Source organism: Pseudochaenichthys georgianus, chromosome 8, assembly GCF_902827115.2.
Source record: "Pseudochaenichthys georgianus chromosome 8, fPseGeo1.2, whole genome shotgun sequence".
In the NCBI taxonomy this organism is placed as follows: domain Eukaryota; kingdom Metazoa; phylum Chordata; class Actinopteri; order Perciformes; family Channichthyidae; genus Pseudochaenichthys; species Pseudochaenichthys georgianus.
Window position 1 is genome coordinate 27,839,649 of NC_047510.2, and position 25,636 is coordinate 27,865,284.

A 25,636-nucleotide genomic window follows, 5' to 3' on the forward strand; every position below is an offset into this window, starting at 1 on the left:
GAGGACGTATGCCCAGTGGTGTAGTCTACGTGATACGCGGGTATACGCCGTATACCCACAAGAAAATGCCAGTGATTTCCGTATACCCTCTTAAAAATGAGCGATGATACGTAACAACTTCATTTTGTGACTGCGCTTTCACGCTTTCGCCTCTTCGTTAATACTTTTGGACGTCTGGAGCTTCCGTCGCATGTGGCCTGTTGCCTGTTGCTAAGCAACAGCAACACACGGCTCTGACAAACCCCAAGTTTCTCTAACGTTATCAGAATTTGATCCGTCCACCATTCAAGTTCGCGGAGCGCTAAACAGGAAGCAAACATGAAACGAAAACAGACGACAATATTTCAATGTTTTCCCCTATTACCACTATAGAAGAAGAGCCATGTCAGGTGGCTGTCCTAAAGGTGATATCATTAACGTAACTGTAGCTAACTTGCTAGCTAACTTGATCAACGTTAGTGTGGTGGATCAATGGAAGAGAAAGGGAGGGAGATACTGTGTGTGTGTGTGTGTGTGTGTGTGTGTGTGTGTGTGTGTGTGTGTGTGTGTGTGTGTGTGTGTGTGTGTGTGTGTGTGTGTGTGTGTGTGTGTGTGTGTGTGTGTGTGTGTGTGTGTGTGTGTGTGTGTGTGTGTGTGTGTGTGTGTGTGTGTGTGTGAGCGACACCTGTCTCGAAACAACACCTCATGAACACCATCACACTCACTAATGCATAACTAGTCTTGAGACTGGTTATGTGTTTTTTTTATTTTAATGGCTCATGATAGGCCCCCAATCTCCTTGGGCTTCAGCCCAGGTCAGCCCGTGCATTAAGGCGGCACTGACCTGGAGCCTGGCTGGGAGTTTGTGTCTGTGCCCAGGCTGAGTTCCGCGGTCTCTCGCTGTCTCACCGACCCCACACCAGTGAGCCAGCTCACAGTGTCCCGCTCCTCGCAGCAGCGAGCCTCGCAACGTCCCACCGAGTGTGTGTGTGTGTGAGGAAGTCCGCGGATTGGTCCAAACCATAGTCCAAACGTAACGGCTCCGCGGACGTAACGTTACTTCACTATACCCGAAATACGTCACTATACCCATGAAGTAAACAATGGAAAAAGAGAAATATCCAACGAGGCATTCTGGGGCAGCATAGACAGGTCTTTTCTGTGTTAGAGTTGTACTCGCTACAGGGTGTAGGCCTACTTTGAGGGTTTGTGACTCTGCAGACCGTTTACATGCATACAAAGCTACATAACACACAAGGGGACGGGTAATAACCAGAAAAGCATGACATGGGACCTTTAATACAATACTCCCTTTTGAGCATTAACACTGTTATCATACATCCACCTCCACACCTCTAGATTTCTTCTAATACAATCAAACAATAATACTCTGGAAGGCTCTCCCTGCGGAGATTCGCAACATCCCCACACTTGACGCCTTCAAAAGGGCCCTCAAGTCCCATCTGTTTGCCAAGGCTTTCGGCCCCTAAATCGATCTGTTGTTTTGTCTGTCTGACTTTTGTTTTGTTATGTGTTTGCCCTATTACTTGTAAAGCGACCTTGGGTCCCTTGAAAGGCGCTATATAAATCAAAGCTATTATTATTATTATTATTAGAGAGAAGGGGAACAAAAAAAAAAGGTTGGCTAAGGCAACGTGAGGCAGAGTATCTTGTGAAGGTACTGTATTCAAGGGCAGGGTTTACTTTGTGTTATTGTCTTTCTGCAGCAACTCTGCAAGAAAACGGTCTGTGGAAACAATTACATGGAGGAATGATTTTACTGAAAAGACTTAGTAAATTAGAAGATGTGTTTCTCATTTGGTTAACCTAGACTTCTGAAGCCTCGTACGAAACAGAACATTGCATTCCTTACAACGGTATGGTATTGCGTTACAAATACAGTTACAGAACGGGCAAAAAGAACAATAACAGCATCCAAAAACAACTGACATATAGGCATGTAATCTTTTCAATAAGAAATGCTCGATAACCTAAACTCAAGATGCAAGGCTTGTATTGTCATTTGTACATAGCTACAGTGTAGATATGTCAATGGAAATCTTAGGTCACAGGCTAAACCCCTTGCCAACAGCAGCTTCGTCAAGAGCGATAAGCCTCAAATAATATGTATATTTATCTGCTGCTCTCATATATAAACCACTTTCCAGTATTGCTCATGCTCATCTCTGTAAAGGTCAATTACAAAAAGGTGTCTTGCTAATATAGTATATGTTTATATAAGTGAAGAATAATTTATTATCTGCTTCAGTTAAAGCAAAAACAAAAGAAACATCACTTTAAAAACCATTGATTGAGGAAACTCTGGAAACACTATCGTCACCTTGTATCTAAAGAACGCTTTATAAACAAATCATCTGAAGCCAGCACTGAACATAAATCACAATGTGAGAGAAGTGGTTAAGTGGTTCACACTTTGTGAAATTGACCATACAAGATTGATGATATCTTTTCAATTAGGATGAATCTGAAAGAAAACTAATTAAAATAATTCCCACTTCCCCCTATATTCAATTAGAACAGTGGTTCTCAAACTTTTTCTGTCATTCCCCACTTTGAACAGGTGGGCCTTTTCAAGCCCCACCTGTTCCTCATCGCTCCAATAAAAGGGTTGGCCAAGCTTAAAATTGTCAAATGTATCGTTCTATAACGGGGTCACCAACCTTTTTTAGGATGAGGGTTACTTTCAAAAAATTAAACAAGTCGTGAGCTACTTTAACTCCTCTTTTTTGATTTTTTGCAGTGTATATATTTAGCACATTTTAACATTATTATATGCTACCTTTAACCTTTGAGTGCTGTTTGGGTCTGTGGGACCCGTTTTCAGTGTTTACTAAAATAAAATGTATGCAATTTAATTATTTTAACCTGCTTTATTTGGTGGTGGACATCACATCATCTAGGGGGGTCCGGGGGCATGCACCCCCAGGAAGATTTATTTTAAATGTTGAAGTTGAATTCATCAATCTGGTGCACTTTGAGCTAGGGCTGCTCAATTAAATCGTATTTTAATCGCAATTACGATTTTGGCTTGCAACGATTATGAAAACAACATAATCGAAATAAAACGATTTTATTTATTTTTTAAATAGGTTTTTCAGTTGAATTATACTTAAAGTACAGGGTAATCAACTGTTAAAAACATACTTTTCAAATTATTTTCTTCAATAAATTGATGTTTTTCAAAGTAAATGGTTAATCGTTTTTAATAATCGTGATATCAATTATTGACCCAAATAATCGAGATTATGATTTTTGCCATAATAGAGCAGCCCTACTTTGAGCCCAACATGAATGTATGGATACAGCTCTCAACACTCAGATGAAAGGGAGCTGTATACTTTTCAGTAATCCAAACATCTTTAGAATTTGATCACAACAAATCATTTAAACTTGTTTATTCTTATCTTATGTTACCTAGTTAGCATTCTTTCTTTTTATTTATGCATGTTTGACTAATCCCTCCCCTTTTAAACTTTTTACTGTCCTATAGTACACATTGGAATGATTTCTTACTTTATTTTGTACAACTTTATTAAATAGATAAAAGTGTGCTCTCTCTCTCTCTCTCTCTCTCTCTCTTGCTCCACATTGCTTTTCTTCCCGACTGCAACGCTGTTGTGTGTGTCTGTGAGAGCATTTCACGTGTGTATGAGAGATTTTTACCAGTGGCGAGCCTGTCTCTGAGGGCCTAAGATATTCTACAAAATAATATTTAAAAACATTAAAACAAATTATATTTTTCTTTATATATATTTTTTAAATATGTTTTTAGTAATATTTGTCATTACTTTTACCAAAAATAACTTGATTAAATTGTATTTAAAATAACATTTCCAAATAAATAAATCCTTTGAATCTGCCTATTCAGTTTCTGTTTGAATGTGAAGGGTTAAATGAAAGAAGCTCGTCTCTGCGAGGTGAAGACAGGAGCTGATTGGACGTCCAGCTGTGAACTCACAGAGGGTCGCTATAGTAACTGAACGAGAGTAATGTCAAATGACAGTACAATTTACCAATCATATCTTCCCTCTAAATGGGTGGGCTTTATTATCGCGGACTTTATGACAAGTTCCGCCCGCTGTGAAACGTTTCTTGTTTCCATAGCAACAACAACTGTCAAAAGCGTAAACTCGCCTTCAAAATAAAAGCATGCCAAATTACACTTAAGACAACAAACACAACGCAATATCCTTTTCAATTTCAAAGAACACAAATTGGGTTATTTACAGGTGTTGTTTTGTGTGGTAGAGGGTCGCTTTCATTGATGCATTTTGCACCCCGGGAGGGCCGTTGGTTTGATATTCCACCAGTGTATAAATAATAAATAAATGTGAAAAAAAAAAATTAAAAAAAAATCAGATTTTTTTTTTTTAAATAATTTTTTTTTTTTCGCGACCCACCTATCACATCTCTGCGCCCCACACTTTGAGAAACGCTGAATTAGAAACAAACAGTTTTCTTGTTGTGGCAATGTATTAAACAACACTTATATACAAATATATTCATTACAGTACATGTCAAATATTACATCTCAACATAGTGTAAATGGCTTTGGGTGCATTTAGTACAAATATCCAAACTCCACTATGACACTGTAGGTATTCACACGACACCGAGCAAACACACTTGTGAATTTCAAGCATTTTCAATATGTAGTTTAATTCAAAGCTTCCCTCTTGACTAAACTGATCCACCAAACGACCCAATTCAGTTATAAAGACTGTGTTCTAATGCAGCCGCCATGTCAACCTTTTAAACTGAGGCTTCAATCCCACCAGATTCAAAGTACAATCATGCAGGTCCCTGAGAGGTAATGCCTCTTATAATTCCGCATCCAGTCCTTTGTCAGAGGTAAAGGAGCTGAGTTTTTGTGTTTCAGCATTTCACCACGGACTTTCCTTTTCAAAGAGATTTCGCCGTGAGCTATAAAAGAGTCTCAGACCTCAGATCCTCCTCTGGTCATAGGCAGTCTCTGCACAAAGCCACCTGGCCGACCCGAGAGTCCCTGCAGGGGCAGAGGCGCTGGTATTTGGCACTGGAGCCGGCGCAGCTAAACAGCAGCGGATCCTGCTGCAGGCCACATTCAGCATGCTCAGCTGAGAAGGCAGGGAGGAGGTGGTTCACCTGGGACTCCACTCCATCACACTGGAGCTCCAGCCTGCGAACAAACACGGAGCAGTTAGAGTTATTAGAGTTTATTTTCTCCGTTTTTTTTATTCCACTTTGTCCTTGCAGTACTAAGACAACCAAATGCAGTTAGCATTAACCAGTACGTGCAACAGAAGCAATACAGTTCAGTGTTATAGAGATAGATAGATAGACAGATAGATAGATAGATAGATAGATAGATAGATAGATAGATAGATAGATAGATAGATAGATAGATAGATAGATAGATAGATAGGTAGATAGGTAGATAGGTAGATAGATAGGTAGGTAGGTAGGTAGGTAGATAGATAGATAGATAGATAGATAGATAGATAGATAGATAGATAGATAGATAGATAGATAGGTAGATAGATAGGTAGGTAGGTAGGTAGGTAGGTAGATAGATAGATAGATAGATAGATAGATAGATAGATAGATAGATAGAGAGAGAGAAGAGATAGATAGATAGATAGATAGATAGATAGATAGATAGATAGATAGATAGATAGATAGATAGATAGATAGATAGATAGATAGATAGATAGATAGATAGATAGATAGATAGATAGATAGATAGGTAGATAGGTAGATAGATAGATACTTTATTGATCCCAATTTGGGAAATGTTTGCGTTGCAGCAGCATAAAAACACAAGGCAATGTACATAAGAGAAATTAAGACACAAGAAATAAACGAAGAGAATAAAAGTAGTAAAAAAACAAAAATCAATAAGACACACAGGGAGCTGCTGCAACAGGCTGCCACCTAGCATAGCGCCAAAGCTAAATATTATGTCATTTAATATAAATTATTTATAGTATTATGCAAGTATATAAATATAAAAGATTAAAAAAGCCAACGTTAATACAGTATGACAGTATTTATGGGTATACACACTATAGGTTAAGGTTTAATTATGAACCTTGGACACATTCCAGACACAAAGGCAATTCAAAGCGCTTTAACACATCATATTAAAATAACTAAATAAAAAAGGTGAACTACTATAAGCAGTGGAATACAAATTGAATACACCCTAGCTGATAGAAATAAGACACTATAGACATAATTAATATGAATACAATATAGACCAAATAAATATTATGATTAGTCTGAGTATGCTAGAAGATATAGCTGTACGGACAGTTTTATTAATACTGTAGAATGAGTAATGCACCTTTAGGGACTTTTACACAGTAATATATTTATTTTATTGTTACAGTGCTGCCCCAAAACCTAAAGGAATTAGGGGAGATACGAGAGGAAACAGTAAAACTAGTGTCTTCTTGCATAACTTTAAACAAAAAATGCAAATCAGGCGTAATGTTGTGGAGAGGAAAAGTTAGTTAGTTAGTCCAATTGGTTGCTTTGCAGAATGAACATTCAAAAAGGTAATCAATAGTGTGGATGGGGCTTTCAGCAAGAAGAGTTTAACTTCCATTTTCTATTTAAAGAAGGTACATGCACTACAGTGTATATCACATTGATGGGTGTAAAGTTGACATGCAAATGTATATCCATAAGATTCCAGATTGGTGACAAATCTTTGTATTAAAAACAGCATGCGTGTGTTGGCATCACTTCCCTTCATTTCAGAATTTTAAAGGGTCAACTATTATGTCTAAAAAGGATTATTGTCCTCTGATACTTAAATCTCGGTGTTATCTTTCCACTGCCATGCATCGATAGCAGCAAATGAAACGAAAAAACAGTTCTGGGCCAAATGGTGAGTCAATTATCCCAATGAAGAAACAACTTACGCGCTGAAGGCCTCCTTAATGTTGATGAAGCGATACAAGGCAGGTTCACAGATGAGCTCTGCGCCCTGGCACGCCTCCACACAGGACTCTCCTTCCAGAGAAGCCAGCAGGCGCAGCGCACTGAGGGGCGGCCAGGATGTGTAGGAGCTGGCGTTGGAGGCCCAGGTTAGGATGCTGGAGTTAGGCAGCAGGACGAAAGGACTGCTCAGCCAAGACGAGTTTACAGGAGGAAAGGGAGCTTTGGGGGAACAAAAGTCCTGCAGGAACAAAGATAGAGTGACCCAGATCAGTCATTTGCTCAGTGTTGTATAAGTGTAGCAGGAATGTGTCCTAAAAGACTTGGCCCTTCCGGTTAGCTCCTCTTAAAGTCAATGTTTTTTCTGAACGGTTTTGGTTGGATCCCCGAAGGTCCATGGTTAACACAAGCTTATGATATTTCACATTTTGTTCTACAACATAAAATATGTCAGAAAATAATAGTGCAAATGCTAACAATTGAGAATACTAAACGTCATCCAACCATGTCCGCATTTAGCTTAGCGGTTTATAACCTAACATTAGCTTTTGACTTCTGCAGATTGCATTTACGCTTCAACTATTATAAAGAGGTGTTAATATGTGGCGACTCTGCTGCTGAACAAAGTATCATTCACAGAGAGAAAATCCCATTGGCTTTTTGTCAAGAGAGACAATGCTAACTTCAGGGTCGGCCTACATCATCCCTGCTCCACTCTATTGCTAACACTTTGCCCTGTCAGATAAAATAAACTCAGATCAGTGACAAATCATACATTCAGCTCTGCAATAGCTAAGCGGGGGAAATAATAACAAACATTCTGATACAAAGGTGCTTATCAGAGCTGACACGCCCTCGTCAATCTTCCAGGAATTTATATGAATGCAGCCATGCCAACCAATACCAAGTGGGGGTTGGAGGCAGAATTAGACTGCACTGAGAGTCCTGATTATATTTCCCCTCCAGCTGGGGCTATTCATAAAACCCAGGTAATAATATTTCTCTGACATGTCCCACTGGCCTCCGGTCTCTGTATTAAACAGGCTCCCAGTGCCCGCAGGCAATAACTTGGCTTCCTATCTCTCCATCTCTGCTGCTCTCCTTATCCCACACAACATCTGTGACACACACTCACACAGCTCATCAGGAATGTAACAAGCATGGAAACAAACAAGGTTAAGAGATAGAGATGGAAGGCAGTGCAGATGCTACTATTTTGAATTCTTTCATCTGTTTTTTTATCAAACCATTTTATTTGATGGAGTTCATTTATTTGGTTTTGTGTGAAGGGCTTGTTAGAAAATGTACAACATTTTTTATTTTCTCTGTTAATTTTGAACAAGATAGGTGCGTATGTGATTATAGCAAGTTAAGAATGAGTGCTGTGTGTCAGTTTACATACTTCTCTCGTTAAATGTGCTATTTGGAGAGCACAAATGCATCATTGCGGTCCAAATTTTGAGTGCGGAACAAAATAGGCTACAATCGACGCCATTGGCTACATACCAGAAGTTGTGGGACTAGCTGTTATTGCCTCGGTGAAGACAGCACAATACAAAAAAACGTAAACATGTTTTTTTTTCACTTTTTAATAAAATAACCACTATACTGTGAAGCCACCATTAATTGTATTAGGTTAATTTAGCAGTCTTTAATGATTTGCTACTGCTAGCGAATGTTGCTAGTTAGCTAGCTAGCCAACCAAGTCTCACTGCATTTCGTGTTATAGTCACAACATTTAATCTATTGATTCGTGTTCACCAATACGATTTTCCCCTTTTGTTTGTGTGTCACACAGAACGACTTTAAAAGCAATGTATTTCTATTGGTAGTATATTTAGTGCCTGCAGCACGTCTTTTTGTCCGGTCGGGTCTTGGAAGACCGGAAGCTGTGTGGTTCATAAAAACATTTTCTTACTCAATATCAAGCCACGATTATTGATTTTATTTTAAATCATATAATGTCGGACATTTTCTGCCGTCAGTGAGGAAAAGAAATGGGGCTCAGAGCCTCAGAATACTGAAATCTGTATCTTTTTTTTCCTTCTAATTCGTTATTATTTTCTAAATAACACACTGTTATTTACTCAACAATAACACACAATTATCCTTGTTTTTATTTATTTGTTTAATTCTATAATATCGGGCTTTTTTGCCGTCCGTCAGGAACTGAATTTCAAAATAAAAGAACCGGAAACAGATACACACCCACTGAACTGATTGCCCAAGATTCTCAGCTATGGTTGAAGCTCGGTGATTGGATGTTTTAGCCGCAATGCACGTTGGGATATGGTACTAAATATACTAACAATAGAAATACATTGCTTTTAAAGTCGTTCTGTGTGACACGAAAAAAGGGGAACATCGTGTTGGTGAACACGAATCAATAGATTAAATGTTGTGACTATAACACGAAATGCAGTGAGACTGGGTTGAGCTAACAGCAGGTTTGGTCACTTCCTGAAAGGGCACAGCCGCCTTGTAGGATTTAAATCAACGCTACCCAATTGAAAGTCACACACTGCCCAAGTGTTCACAGTGTAGGACATGGCAGTGTACTAAGGGAAGGATCTCAAATGAGACACAGCAGAGGCTTTTTTAATGCTACCACTGAGTCATCATATTCAGCAAATAGGCTATCCAATCCCACACATAAAGAACAAAGACAAGATCTGAAACGTGGGTCTTTTTGTTTTAAGGTGTCTCCAGCCTCACTGATGAGGTCTAGACAAGTCATTAACTGAAGTGTCTGTTTTAATCATCCATGAGACCCTTTTATTTCCTCACTTCCTGCAGTAGTTCTGCACACTTCTACAATGCTATGGATGACTAATGGACATTTTGGAAATGTTTTATCAGCAACAGCAGCAGGCTTTTTATACAGCAGATATGAACTAGTAGGACAAGTGCACTTGTTACAAAAATGATAGTTCTGTTATGCAAGAGTCTCAGTTAGACAGTAAGTCAGTGTGTTAGCTTAAAATTGAACTTGTAAGCTTGTGGTTAAGACATGGAAAGTCGTGCACAGGATATGCTTCGGTTCAAGTGTTTCAGTACTTCAGTAGACTGCTGTTAAGCAACAGGAAAATGATTGTCTATGTACCGAGGCTAAACAATGTATTAAGCAGAATTGTGCCATCACCAACTTCTTTACATTTGTTTTTTATTAATACAACAACTGCACTGCTCTGTATGGCTACCATTCACAGAGCAAATAAACACTTATTTCTCCTTACTCTGTCTATTTGTTTGAACACAAGGATGTCTGAAATGAGAAATGTCCATAAATGGTCTTTTCCAATTGTGGAATGAACCAAAACATGCTTATGAAACTAGAACGAGTGGGAAATATATACCATCATATAGAAAGTGTTTCCAGGGAAAGCGACTGAGCTGCCTTTAGAGTACATTGTATAAGGGTCAAAGTAGGACTGAAGCCCTGCTTGTGGCCGGTGGTGCGATGGAGTAATTGAGATAACGAGGACCAAAGGTTCAGTCGGGCAGTAGATAAAACGAAGAAAAAGATTTGTAAGGGAGCTTAGAAAGTAGAAAATAATATTGGAAAAGTCAGAAATGGCAAAGAAGGTTAAGAAAAGTGGAAGAAAAGAGTGGGAGGAGAATGTGTTGTGGAGTTTGACAATGTAAGATTCAGAAAGAGTACTTTCTCTGGATTCAGTTAAATGCACAATAACATCATATCTTGATTATTTATGAATTCCCATTTTTGAAATGTGTAAAATAATTTAGAGTCCATTTTTTATGTATGAGCATGATCATGTCTTTCATCACCCTCCTCGAGGAACATCATTGAGAGAAATTAGTCACCTTTCTAGTCTATTACGCTTGCAGCTGCTGCCTGCAGAGAAGTTTAATAGCTGATCCAGGAAATGGAGCAGAGGCATAAATATTACAGCTTCGCAAATGAGTAATCCCGTAAAGGGAAACTTCATAAATATATGTTTATTAGTAGAATGAATTGGACATTTGAGTGCTTTAATGAAGTGAGACATTTTGCAGTTGTACATTTCCAATTGCTGTTTCTGTTCCTAAACTATTATCAGTCATTTATTGATTCAACATTTCTTGGAAAACCTTCACTTTTGATAAAAAATGCAACCATCATAGTAAGCAAAGGGACAGAAGGGGAGGTCTGTTGCAAATGCGTCACAAACACTTTTATTACAATTGATTGGCTTAGCAACAAGGATCCAAAATGCAACAGCCAATTAACTCTCCTGTCAACAGAGAAGCTGAAACACCTCAAAACAAAGACTAACCTAATGAGCAGAGGTGTCTTCGATGTAGTGCGTAGACGCTATTTCTTTCTTCCCCAATTCATATGTTGAACTTGAATTGTGTTTGCCACCAAGGAATGTTTTTGAAATTGGAAGACTGTACAGAGTAATTGGAGAAAGAAAGCCAGGAGAGTCAGGAGTGTGTGTCACACCATTTGCACTTGAATCATGTGGTCAACACTCGAAGCTAGTCTGGTCAAGAAAAGCTCAATTCTGGCAGAAACTTGAACAAATAATCTGTGCTAGAAAAGTAAAACATAAATTGTAATACTATTACAGAAAAGTACGGAGCCCTGGAGGGTTCATTGAGAGAAAAATAAATAAAACGTGGCCACGTTTTACTTTCTCGTTCGCACGAGTTAATAAAGCGTGCGCACGAGTTAATAAAGCATGGCCTCGTTTTATTTAAATTGAGGGATTCCTGTCCGTGACTCACAGAATCTGCTGCTGCCCACAGCTGTTTTATAGAAGGAAAACATCCTTCACTTTATGAAATCTCTGTGGCACCAGTGGCCTGTACTACGAAGCAGGATTTGCTATTTACACTATTCATTCATGAAGTATGACGCTGCGCTGTCAGCACGCGTCTCCATGTTTGTGATTGGTCAAATGTTGGTTACCCCGTCCCTTTCACGTGAACGCACTCTCAGACGGACAGAGAAACCCTGGTTGATTTGCTGAGTTGATAACCTTAGCGACATCGCGTTTGTTAGGGTTAGTTAAGCCGGGTAAATCAAACATATCCAGGGTCTGTTGAACTGGCTTCGTCGTACAGGGCACTGGAGGCAGTAACGTGTAATTCAGCAGAATCTGACTGTTTACTTCACTGCGTTGCCCATAGAACCGCTGAATAGAGATGGAGGCTGCTACGTTTAACCACACACACCTCTACACACATCGAACTACCAGAGTATTCCCCTCGTTTTATGAAGGAGATGTCCTGTCACCGGGGCGCATGGTGTGTGTGTGTGTGTGTGTGTGTGTGTGTGTGTGTGTGTGTGTGTGTGTGTGTGTGTGTGTGTGTGTGTGTGTGTGTGTGTGTGTGTGTGTGTGTGTGTGTGTGTGTGTGTGTGTGTGTGTGTGTGTGTGTGTGTGTGTGTGTGTGTGTGTGTGTGTGTGTGTGTGTGTGTGTGTGTGTGTGTGTGTGTGTGCGGCATTTGTTTTCAAATTACCACGAATAGTAATTTACACAAATCTGGTTCTCCATAGTTATATGTGTATTCCCAAGTGAAATAAATTCGTTTAATCTTAATCTCGATGTGCTATAGTCCTGCCGGAATGCACCGGAACGAACGATACTATCATAAACAAATGCCCACATACACACAAAACGAGGCCACGCTTTATTAACTCGTGCGCATGCTTTATTAACTCGTGCGCACGCTTTAGTAACTCGTGCGCACGCTTTATTAACTCGTGCGCATGCTTTATTAACTCGTGCGCACGCTTTAGTAACTCGTGCGCAAGCTTTATTAACTCGTGCGCACGAGTTACTAAAGCGTGCGCACGAGTTACTAAAGCGTGCGCACGAGTTACTAAAGCGTGCGCACGAGTTACTAAAGCGTGCGCACGAGTTACTAAAGCGTGGCCACGTTTTATTTATTTTTCTCTCTATGAACCCTCCAGGGCTCCGTAGAAAAGCACTCAAAACAAAGAATCAAATGTTCCTCCTAATGTATATGAGATCAGTTTCCACATTTGTCAGTATTTGCTAAAACATAACAGACATGACTCATACAAAGTGTGTCTTTCTACTGTGCATATGTTGGTTTAAGACTGCCTATTGGCATTGCATCTATACCTTTGTGGTAGTGGTGACGATACGGCTCGGAAAATAATCTGACAATATTTCAGGGTATATTTATAAGAATGATAATCTTTATAAAAGTTCCCACTCTCACCCGTGCTGTATCACTCACTGCTAACCATGAGTCCCCTGCACACAAACCAGCATTTATTTTGCCTGTTATGGAACAACGTTTTTTTGTAGTTACTAAAAAAGGCCAGGGCAAAGCTATTTTGTAAAATTGTTTTTAATTGTATTTTATGGCACAAAACTAATTTGCAGCAATAATGACCAGCTACTGTAGTAACATTATTTTATTTCTAAACTTTATTCGTTTTTGTAACAATTTACTACACACCACTAGTCTATTCTTAGAGCAGCTGACTTGATGGTGTTCACTTGCAAGAGCAACAGTAGAGCCAGACTAAGTAGCAGAACAATTAACCTTGTTTCTATTTCTCACAACACAAAACTGCTAACAACCTAATCTCATGGGAGGCGACATAGCACCTACAAATAACTTCTATTAAGGTTCATTGTTATGACCTCAACCAGTGTGCCAGCTGGTTTGGAGCTTAGAGACCCACCTGGTTCTGAATGTAGGCGTGAACTCTTTCCAGCATCCCCTCACAGGTGTACTCATACGGCAGGAATGGCTCCACCTGCAAACACAGATGTGCACACTTATAAAGAGCCGGTAGGGGAGAGTGTGTGTGTGTGTGTGTGTGTGTGTGTGTGTGTGTGTGTGTGTGTGTGTGTGTGTGTGTGTGTGTGTGTGTGTGTGTGTGTGTGTGTGTGTGTGTGTGTGTGTGTGTGTGTGTGTGTGTCCACAGAAGCAAGCTGTGTAATTACAGGATCAGAGCATCTGATAGTTAATCAAAGCTGACATATTCATTAGCGTAATTGTGACACGGCTTATATCATGCCACAAGCCGCACATTAAAATCAATGACTTAATACATCACAGGTGACGGCTTCGAACATTGATTTCATTATTTTTAGTGACGACCGCATCGATATGTCAAACAATGGATTAAACTGACAGCCGAGCACAGGTCATCCAGCACCGAGGGAGGCAGATGGGTTTATTTTGGGTTGCGTTCTCGCTCCTTTGGGAGCCGTTATCACTGTCGCTGTTAAGGTCTGTCACTCACTGTCTGACTGATGGCAGGAAATGGATTAAAACTCAATGAATCAACACTGACACATAGCTTTTCCTCTTCTCTCTCGAGTTTTATGCTAACAGCGTCATAATGCAGAATGGACACACACATGCACTGATGGTGTAGAACGATGACTGCTGTGCTTGATGTGTTTGGATAAGGAGGATTATATTATTGTAAGTACTGTCTACTGTATTTTGATGATATCAATAATTATGAAATATGTCAGCATTTTCAGTGCAGAATGTGCAATGAATGTCTCCTATAGTAACTAAAATGAGATCTCATTGTTTTCTATCAGGCCACAAAAGCACTCAAATTGATAAATGGTTGTTGTGTTCCCTTTAGCACTCTTTTATTACTTTATTTCATCTGAGTTTAATGAAATGTATCTGGCACTTGATCAGATATTCTGCTGTGCACTTTGCCTTTTGGGCATCTTTATATAATAGAATCTGAGCGAGAGGGAAGCAAAATGCTACATCGAGGGTGATTTGAATTCAGCAGCGGTAAACACTTTTAAAATGACTTTGCGATGTATATACCTCAACTGATTGCATTGCTCAGCCACAAATATGTGTGAGCAACAGTTATTATTTCATGCCATCATTGATGATGATAACATGAACCTTCTGCCCCGAGGTGCAGCCGCGTCCAGAAAAAGGCAAACAAGCCCATCTGGTGGGTAAAGCCGAGCAGGTGTCTCACAGATTTAAGTGAGTCTTTATCAACTGTCTGTATCCTCACTTCCATCATGCACTGTTGCCATTACTATCTCAGCAAACAAGCAGGCAGCTCTTGAGCTTTCTGACAGAAGAATAACTAAAACACGAGCCACAGAACTAACAAACCGTATCCAAATAATGTGTTGAGTAAACAACATTATGTGCTGAGCTTTGAATACATATACTGGGAGTAATCTCATAACGAAATTAATTAAACTTAAAGCTGGGTTGGAACCAAGCGGCAAACTCTGGGGAACAGCCGGGAAGCCAATACGGAAGTGCCACACACTGCAGTTCATACATGGGCCGCTAGGGACTGGCTGCAGAAAGGAGCAATTTCCATAGACCCCCATGTTAAAATGCCCAACTTTACAGCAGAAAAAAACATGTTTCTACCCATGGATGCAATAAATATTATTATCGATATAGTTAGATTCCACCTTCATGATTATGAATCTGTGAGTGAATTGTTTTCTAACACGACCCTTTTATTTATATTAGGTCTTAAAGTGTTTGCATAAATTAGGGCGTGGTCACGTTGATGGACACGTACATGCCTCACTGTCAGCTAACAGCAACTTGTCCACTCTGCTAGGCTACAACCATAGAGGCTACAACGTTAGTTAGTCATAGTACTGTACTTGACCCTTTAGCTTTAGCCGTGTTCGTTGTGATTGTGCCTTTTAGGGAATATTGTTACAAATACCAGACAATTAAAATGTTGTGCTGTGCGCTTGAATGTACTAACAGAACTTCCAAGAAGTCTAAAACGAAAATATTATACATGTTAACCCCGTTCGCAGGTGTTTGTGTGCTTGGTAGCTTAGCTTGTTACTTATTAGCCAGCTAAGGACGTAACCCTTTATGCATACATATACATTTTAGTTTATGATTCAGCCTTGGGTAAGACTTTTACAGTCTATGGCTATGACGCCCATAATGCTAAACGGGAGCAAATGTTAATAGAGGACCCAATTATCCCAGTGGTGGCCGCCGGAGCTAACGGAGCTAGCCCACTGCGGCTCCGTTAGGTCCGGGCGGTGGAGTCCGTCTTTTCTCAACGTGTGAATGACAAGCATTAAGAATAACAACATATAGCTAATTCTCTTGCAGATTGTCTCATTTGATTATGAATGTAACGTTTATATAGGGGAACTACACTGTTAGCAGTAACTTGGTATGCATGTATTTCATGTTAGCTTAGCTTCTTAGCCTGAGCTAGCTCTGTTTACTTCCAGTTCGGAGGCAGCAGGTCCCGCCTCGGCTCCGCCTCTTTGCCCTTATTTGGAGCAGGCGGGATTAGACTCTGACGTCACAGTCGAGCCGTTAGTGGCCGACTCCGCCTACTAAGGGCTTCACGGCAACTCTGCAGAATCCTATGGGTGACGTCACGGACACTACGTCCATTTATAGTCTATAGTTGCAACCTTTGAATTCAAGCACTTTCCAATTAACTTCACGCAACTCTCACTTGGCACACGGGGAACGCTCTTTGTTTTTCCCAGTTGTGTTGTCTTGTAGGCCTATCTGTGCCGACTTTATACACTGGCACACTTATGCCTGTAGGTGAGCTTTCCCCCCCCCCCAAGGAGTGCTCTCTTTTTAGCTTAAATCCTTCCTCTGGGCTCATACTTTCTTTTTAATCTGGAGTATCTACTCCAGATAGCTGCAGCTTCGTCGTTTTTTGTTTCTCCCATATGGAAATTACTCTGGATTACTGGTAATCACTGCCACAGGGGGGAGATAAAAGATAGGCACTGCAGCTTTAAAATTCCATAAATCATACTGAAATACTTAAGAAGTGAACCACTCCAAAATATGAAGCAAGCAGTATATTTTCTTGGCTTGGCACAAATAATGAAAACAGAGAGAAACAGCTAGACTGTCTAATGGCGCATTTCCACTGCAGCGGGTAGCCCCGTTTAAGCATCCTTAATCGTCCTCAAGCGGCCAGGCCCGTTTTTGGTGGCCTTTCCATATAGCGTAGCACCAGCTAGCGGGTACTTTCCCCCTCTTTTTCCGGCCCCATAAAATCGTGGTTTTATCAGGCCAGGGCTGAACTAGTGACGTCAACACTCTCGACTGCTGATTGGTCAGAGAGAATCGTCACAAGATCACGCGCGAGATCATCCCTAGCGTCGCATATATATCTAGAAGCAAGCTTGCAGCATTTTTATAAACAGCATTTTTGTAAACGGAGGAGCTACAAAAATGGCAACGTCAAAAAAAAGCACACCGTGGTCGACCGAGGAGGTGACGACGTTCCTACATCTCATTGGGGATGATAAAATCCAGCGGGAGCTCGACGGAACAACTCGAAATGTGAAAAAAAAGCCGATCGCCCCGCCTACACTGCGTTGCTACCCCAGATCCTAAACTGTATGGAAATGCGCCACGGCCTCGGACCTCCATGCCTCGGACGGCCAGCGAGACAGCCCTGAGCGAGGACGCTTATGGACGCTTAAACGGGGCTACCCCGCTGCAGTGGAAATGTGCCATAAAGGTCACAAAACTAACCTGCCAGTAACTGTAATGCTCACTAGGTGAAACACTATATCTAAAATAATACAAAAAGTGACCAGGCAAACAGAGGAAGCAAAATGTAACATGTTTATTAGCAAGACTAAGAAGTGCTAGCTGGAATTAGCCAGCAGAAGTACGAGTGGCACTAATCATCTCTTCTAACTCTCTGTAAGCACATTTTCCAAAATGTCATGTTCTTCAATACTTTCGATCAAATAAATTAAGATCCTGTAAAATAAAGATGCTTTAAATGCACGGTTAAACTTGCCCAGTCAACCTGAAAGATATTGTTTTTCCCCTTCCCCCAGGATCCACTTTTTGATCCTTGCTCCTTCATTCTTCCTCTATCAGCAGGAAACACAAGGCCTATTCAACACACCTGACGGCAGAGGCACACATGCGTCTTGGCACTGCGAGAGGCTTGGCTGTGGCTTGATGTTGTTCTGGTGACAGATTGAGCGCAGCGTGATTTATTAATATGTGCTGCGTCCTGCGGACAATGCTTTCCGCCTGTGTGGCTGGCCTTTGGAAGTCTGCCATGTAAACCCAGGTGTGGGCAGTTTACCTACCGAGCCGCTCAATATCTCAAGCAATTAGCAGCGCGGAGAGCGGAGAGGGAGCCAGCTAAGCATTTTGTTGAAATGCAAGCGCCATGATTAAGAGCTCTATTAAAGGCTGAGGTCTCCAAAAGTGGGTCACACCAGACTATAAAGCACGGAATATACTATTATCATTATGCAGTGTAGAATGTTCTCTGGGAGCTGATGATATAAGAAGACTAGGATAGTACAAACCAACACATTCACATACATTGATCCTCATGATCTCACGGATGGTGGCCTCAAACTCCTCAGAGTTATTGAAGTCGACTGTGATGACATGCGGCCTGCCAATATACTGCTCTGCATATGGATGCTGAGAGGACACCTGAGGAGGAATAAATCACAACCACAATAAAACAACGATTGAAGTCCAGATCTGTGTGTTCAATGCATATTTAACTAACATTACAAGTGGCGATCATCCTCATAAGCAAGATAAAGAAAAGTGCATCCACCTTCCTGGAGGTGGGCTTCCCCCTGAAGAAGTCGTGATTGAGAGAGCTGTGAGGGGGGTTAAACTTGGGTTGTAGGAAGATGCAGCCATTGGCTATGGCCTCCAAAGGGGCGGGACCTTCGTAGGGGAATCCTAACCCAATGAACAGCTTGATGGGAACATAAAGAGAGGAAGAGATCATCAGTCTATACACTGAGCTGCTCATATCCAAGTCAACTCTTCCATAGGAAGTATTTCAACTCTACAAAGGTATATTAACTCTAACAAAGTATTTCATTTTGATCCAGAATATCTATATGCAAATATTTTCATGAAAGCCTCAGTAATGTTTACCTTGGCCTTCCTGAGGAGCTGCTGCAGCTCCTGCTGGGGCAGCAGGCCGTGGTTCTTGACGAAGGCGGGCACCTCTGGGGGACGCTGCGTCTCATAGTACACCGTCCCATGGATCTCCATGTAGCGGTGCAGAATGGTCAGGAACTTTTCCTTTCCCTTCAACACATGCAAGCACAATATAAATAAATATAAACACTTAAAAAGCGGCACTGTGCTTTGCAGTAGCTGCTGTATACACACCCTGCTACAAAGGTGGGAAGGGCACCACCAGATCCCCAGTAATTCAGTAATTTGGTAATTCAGTTTTAACTTAAAGGTATGTTTGGAGGTTTTATAGTAGGGTTGTATTTGGTACTCGCGAAGTGGAGTTAACGCAAACAAGCAAAACAATATATTGCTGTGTGAAGTCAAGATATGTTAGCCCTTGCCAAAGCCACCGCACAAAGCCAAGAGAGTCAATGGTCTACGACTGCCTATATTGGAAAGTTTGTTTATGTTATTGTGTGATTTTGGTATAGGATAAACCAAAGTCAAGCAATAACACAAACTAAACGATGGAGGCAGGGGAATGAATGTAACATCTTCTGTTTCCAGACTGACTGCAAGGCTGAAATACATTTAGCTGGTGCCCCCATCCACAGCAATATTAATATTATGAGGCTTTTAAACTGAAGGCATGCCGACTGCCAAATTCATTGACGTTGGATATTCACCTCATACAGCCCCACTCCAAAATATCAGAACTATCCATTTAAAAGTTAGTTTTTATGAACAGATTGCTTTATTATTAGGTCAACTGTCTCACTGGACTGCACAGACAGAATGTCTAAATACAGCTATGATTTTTATTTTATATGTTCTCGTTTTTCATGTCCTATATTGACTTTACACACTCTTGAGTTTCCCCTGCTGCCCCCAACAACACTTTGTTAAATGAATTGAAAATACACATTAGTAGTCAGACAACTACACAGTTGAGAAAAGCCCAAAGGAGTTGGGAAGAGTTAATGAAAAGTAGGCAAGCAGATTAAATGAGCCCAGTCTACTTTTGTTGCACTACACTCATCATTTTGCCAACTTTCCATTACCTGAGAAGTTATACAATACTTAAATCAATGTATATCTTCTGTGTTGCCCTGTGGAGACCATTTTAAAATCATTTCACTCACATAAAACTGAATTAGTTTATTTCAAAAGGTGATTCTAGGACAATGCTATGAATTATTCACAAATGCTTTGTCTTCAAGGCGTAAATCATTTAGAAATGTCATCTGAGTATTATTCCTCATTCTTCATCTTTTTTAATGTCTTCCAGCCTTGGATACATTTGAGCTACAATTACACTTTCTTCTACTTAATTATCCCAAATCGTCTTGAGTATCAAACATTCTTGGATTAAACTGTTACGATGAATTCCAATTATGAACAGTTTTTATAGTAAAAAACAAAGTAAGACTACTTGGGTTATTTCTTTATCTCAATAGGTTTAAAACATTCTTTATTCTTTATGGTAACTAACGGTCAAAGTTCATATGTTGGTGATAAATGTAGGGAGAAATGTCACATATTGTAAGCTGTAAACAATACTGATATTTGCATTGTCTTTTTTCTGAATTACCTTTAAAAATGTGGCTCTTAAAGGTGGGGTATGTCATTTTGGAGAAATCAGCTCGAGTGCGCTAGAATTTGAAAATACACATCCGGAAACAATCTGCTACTTCCTTCAGACTTCCTGACAGAGCCCCTCCTCCAACACACACAAACGCGCACATGAGTCATGACCATTGAGGGCACGAGATAAGTTTGTGCACAGATGGAAGGCTGACAGACAGGTCGGCCATCCAGTTACTTTAGCCGGCTCAGATGATTGGTCGTGCTTTTTACAGTACCACGGCTTCCACAGATGAAATGTTTTCATGTATTTATTGTCAAAGCATTTAATATATTCATTGCTATCGGGATGTTAAGAGCATTCCATGGAATATAACAAAAAGTGTTTCTGAAATAAATGACATACCCCATCTTTAAGTGTAACTGGATGCCAACACAACTGAAGTGAAAAATACATTTTTCAGTAAAAGTGTTTATTTTTGGAATTTGGAGAATCGATATGTCCAGTAAAAAAAACAGGGATACTTACTTGAAGCTGCGTGGGTCCATCAATGATGCATCATGGGAGGATAAATACAGAACAGTACATGGTGAAAACAGAAGTATGCAGAGGAGGGATGTAGAGTACAGGAAAGGCAGGTGTAAAGAAAAACAGTAACTTGTCTTCCCCAAGAACTAAACAGGCCCAACTCTCTTAAGTGAACCTGAACACCTGCAGAGGAGGAGAATAACGCTGCTCTCAACATTGTTGGATTCATCGCATCGAGAGACCTCAACACACTTTTACATTGCAATCTGTCAGATGCAAAAATGTTATACTGGCCCACAAGTTGTTTTGAGAAACAGGGAATGTCGAAACAAAGCTGCAGTAAGTGAAGTGAAGCAGACCTTGTGGGAGGCTGCAACACTTCAAAGTTACAGTAAGAACAAGAAAACCTTGCCAGTAGCTCGGAGGGAAAATGTACTCCAAACAAAAACGATTGTTCCTCTTCCATCACACTACAGGCCCGATTCCTGAAGGAGCGACTGGTTTGGAAACGTAACAAAAAGTGGATTTTTCTCAGTGCAGGTTGTAAAGATTTGCTTAAGGGAAATTATATTTAAAAGTTCTCCAAACTTTACTTGTATCCCTAGAATATGATAAATGCAACACAAATGCATTCAATCATTGGTTTGTCTACAATGGTTTAGAAGCCTTGAGTTTGATGTTTTGTTTTTTGGACATTGCCATCTTGTTTTATTCACCCGCTGCATCGCTGCTACAACCCGCTGCTGCAGATACACGCTTTTCAACATCAGGAAGATACGCCCCCAGCTGACCCAGAAATCGACGCAGGTTCTGGTCCAGGCTCTCGTCACCTCACGCCTAGACTACTGCAACTCCCTCCTGGCTGGTCTACCTGCATGTGCCATCCGACCTCTGCAGCTCATCCAGAATGCAGCGGCTCGTCTGGTCTTCAACCTTCCAACATTTTCCCACACCACGCCGCTCCTCCGCTCACTTCACTGGCTTCCGGTAACTGCTAGAATCCACTTCAAGACACTGGTACTTGCGTATCATGCTGCGAATGGATCTGGCCCTTCCTACATCCAGGACATGGTTAAACCGTACACCCCAGCACGTGCACTCCGCTCTGCATCAGCCAAACGACTCGCTGCACCCTCGCTGCGAGGGGGACCCAAGTTCCCATCAGCAAAAACACGTGGGTTTGCTATCCTGGCTCCAAAATGGTGGAATGAGCTCCCCATTGAAATCAGGACCGCAGAAAGCTTACACACCTTCCGGCGCAGACTGAAAACTCATCTCTTTCGACTCCACTTCGAGCGATAGAATGACTAACAAAGAACTGCTAACAGAGCACTTATATACTAATAAAGGACTGGCTTAGCCAGTTGAGCAGCACTTGAAACGATTGGCTCTTTGAAACCTGATGTTCTTATATGATTCTGTTTTCCTCAAGGTTGTGTCTTCCTGGTCGAATGTACTTATTGTAAGTCGCTTTGGATAAAAGCGTCAGCTAAATGCAATGTAATGTAATGTAATGTAATGTAATCAAGAAGTGTCACAAGAGTTTAGAGCTAAAAACAACAAAACACTAAAGAAGACATTTTTAACAACCAAAATGTTAATAATAACTTGAATGAACTGAAAAACTAAGATCAAATCAAAGACATTAAAAACACATGCTGTATTGAAGGCTTAAAACTAGTGAATGAGACCATACTATAATCTTTGCCTTTGGAATTACACATTATCCTACATATACATGGCAACTTGCAAGAGGAATGGGAAGCGCTTTATCTCTTGAAAAGCTTTTAGCACTCATTACAGAGGCTTAGTCCATTCTACTAAAAGGTGGTAAGAGGACATCTTCACAGGAGTCATAAGGGATATCAAAGTATTAGGAAAAAGAGTTGTGAAGTGTCCCAGTGCTCTTCTTTAACAGGTCGATAGTCATAGTTGCACAAGATGGCATCACACTTAAAGGGGCCCTATCATGCTAATTTCCAGCTTCATATGTATATATGGTGCCACTACCGTGACATGTTTACATGCTTTAATGTTCCAAAAGGTCTTTATTTTGCAGCACCTCTTTTCACCCTCTGTCTGAAACCAGAGCCCAGTCTGCTCTGATTGGTCAGCTGGTTGGCTCTGTTGTAATAGAGAACCGCAGTGACGCGTCCTAAAACCCGGAAGTAAGTTAGCATTTTTACCACGTCCGGTTCCTTCGATAAAAAGCAATTTCTCCATAGGGTTTTGGAAAATAGCTCCAAATAAGGTCTGTGTTTGACACAAATTGAAGAGACAGATCACGTTTTGTTCTACGACATTAAATACATCAGCAGTGACCCCGCTGGTGATTTTTGAAGAGTTAACGTGTCTGAAAAACGATGGTTGTTACCAAGTGGCTGAATAGGAAGCTGTGGAGGCCGTTTTATGCCATTACACCGAACACGTAAAACATTCCTAAGTTTGTTTGCCCTGTTCTGCTTGAAAGCAAGTACCTGCCTCCTGCAAATTGTTCAAACAAACGCTTCAACTCGTTCCATTTACAATCTGTAGTTTGAATATGGATCTTAAGTTGGCGTGACGTTGAAGCAGCGACCCTGCTGTAGTTCCTTTATCATAACGTTAGCATTTTGCTTCTTGCGACTAGATTTATGCTTCGAAAATGATAAAAGTAGGATAGACGGATATTATCCGGCTGAACAAAACGTGACCCGTCTCTTAAATGTGTTTCAACCACAGACCTTATTTCAAGCTATTTTCCAAAATCCTATGGAGAAATTGCGTTGCGTTTTTGACGAAGGAATCGGAAGGAGTTTATATCCGGGTCTGCGGTTCTCTATTAGTCAACCTCTAAGAGATGTCCCGCCCCTTAGCCTTTCACATTCATTGTGTTTGAGCGCTAGCAAATAGAAGCAGGAGTGTTACACACTGATGTCACTAATGGAAGTAAACAAAGGAGTCCAATCAAGGTGTTTTATGCAGGGGGGGGGGGGGAGTGTGTGGGAGGGAAACTCCATCTGGAGGGAGATTTTAGCATTTTCAGACCGTTTACATGCACAGAAATCTATAAAACACACTACAGGAAAGGGAAAGCCCAAAAAAGCACAATAGGGTCTCTTTAAAATAATCGTGTTGGGTGCTTTGTTTTCTGTGTGCCCTTTAAATCTATTTGTAATTATTCATTCCAACGTCACAAAGAGTACAGTTTCTTTTTAATTGACCAAATTACAAATAATAAATAAGATTACATGTCATTTGTTAGACGTTTTTATCCAAAGCAACTTACACACTCAATACTGTAGTGTAGGCAATAAAAAGTGTATTTCTTTAAGAAAAAAAAAATATATATATATACCCCTTTTCGGATGTGTAATTAAGTAGATCATTTGCATAACTTAGAATCAGTAATATTGTTGTATATCAATTTGACACTGCTTAATTTTGAATTGTATAATAATTCTCATGTAAAAGGTTTGTATTATTGTTTTACACATTCCAAATAAATCAAATCACTCCCAACATGAGCAATTTGGGGTGAAGTGGACATGCTGCAGTACATGCTGACTGCAGTGGGGGATCGAACCAGTGATCCCTTGATTCAAGGTTCAGCACACTAATCCACTGAGCCACAGCCTCCCCCAATCAGAGGTTCTTCAGTCTGTATCTTGGAAACTGTCTCCTCTCAGAATTAACAAACATCTACAAACACGTACTGTGTGATACTAACCTTCCACATGCTGGCTTCCTTGCCGTACACAACAGCCATATTGTTAACCTTGTTCCGCTGAATGTTCTGCTTCTCCGTCTCATTCAACTCCTCCGCCACGAAACCCATGAAAGAGTTATCAGGAGTGTGGGCTGCCAAGGACAAACAAAGCAATTGGCAACACAAAGTGACAAGCCAAATGTACGCTCTAAAACAAGTGTGATTAATCCGAAAGATCTGCTGTAAATGTTGCCACACAAACACAACTCTAGTTTTTAAATAGAAAATACAGTTTTTTCGCGTTCTCATCATTTATGACTGAGCTGCATTGCATACCAACATGAAGCATGGAAATAAGTTGTACATTTGGGGGATGAAAAAAGGAATTTGGATTTATGAAAAGCAATTTTTCTTTGTAATCTTTGAAAAAGTTGTAACCTTCAAGAGATTTGGATTGCAGTTTTACTTTGACACATTTTACAACTTCTCTAAAAAAAGCTGTGAACTGGAGCAAACACAAAGAGAATTTACTACGGCAGGGAGATGTCAAAACTAAACAGTGTTTCCAGTCAATTTGCAAACCCGAGATGAAAGCTGACGTCTTTCACAGAGCCGAGCTTTGTGATAACCGCGAGTCATTTGGAAACAGTGCAGCTGTCGATTAACGCTGAATTAATCATAAACGAACACCTGAAGGTTTCTTCTGTCACACATTTAACCAAACGTGCCATGAAGGCATGTGTGTCTGTACGTTTATGCGTGTGTACATTCTGGTGTGGTGGTGGTTAATCAGAGCCTGGCTCTAGGCATCTGTTCAGACTCTGCAGCTCTAAACGACTTCTCTGAACCGTTTTGGCCCAAAGCCTCGCCTGTTCTGGTCTGACGACGTTATAAACTCACAATCTGCTCGCCCTCGGTCACATAAACACAGACGAACACCTGCACAGATCAAAACACTTCATGTCTTTCATATCATCAGAGTCAGAGAAACGAAAGCCCACAT

At 40.6% G+C, this 25,636-nt stretch overlaps 1 protein-coding gene across 1 annotated transcript in view; it reads right to left on the reverse strand.

The window, feature by feature from the left end:
• Nucleotides 1–565: 565 nt before the first annotated feature.
• The window catches only part of LOC117450603 (alpha-1,6-mannosylglycoprotein 6-beta-N-acetylglucosaminyltransferase B-like), a 101,530-nt gene continuing 76,459 nt past the window's right edge, over nucleotides 566–25,636 (reverse strand). The window contains 7 exon segments of the mRNA XM_071204082.1: nucleotides 566–5,158; nucleotides 6,909–7,165; nucleotides 13,593–13,667; nucleotides 18,227–18,343; nucleotides 18,474–18,620; nucleotides 18,806–18,961; nucleotides 24,637–24,785. Of these exon segments, the coding sequence (XP_071060183.1) occupies nucleotides 4,960–5,158; nucleotides 6,909–7,165; nucleotides 13,593–13,667; nucleotides 18,227–18,343; nucleotides 18,474–18,620; nucleotides 18,806–18,961; nucleotides 24,637–24,785 (1,100 nt within the window). The 3' untranslated portion in view covers nucleotides 566–4,959.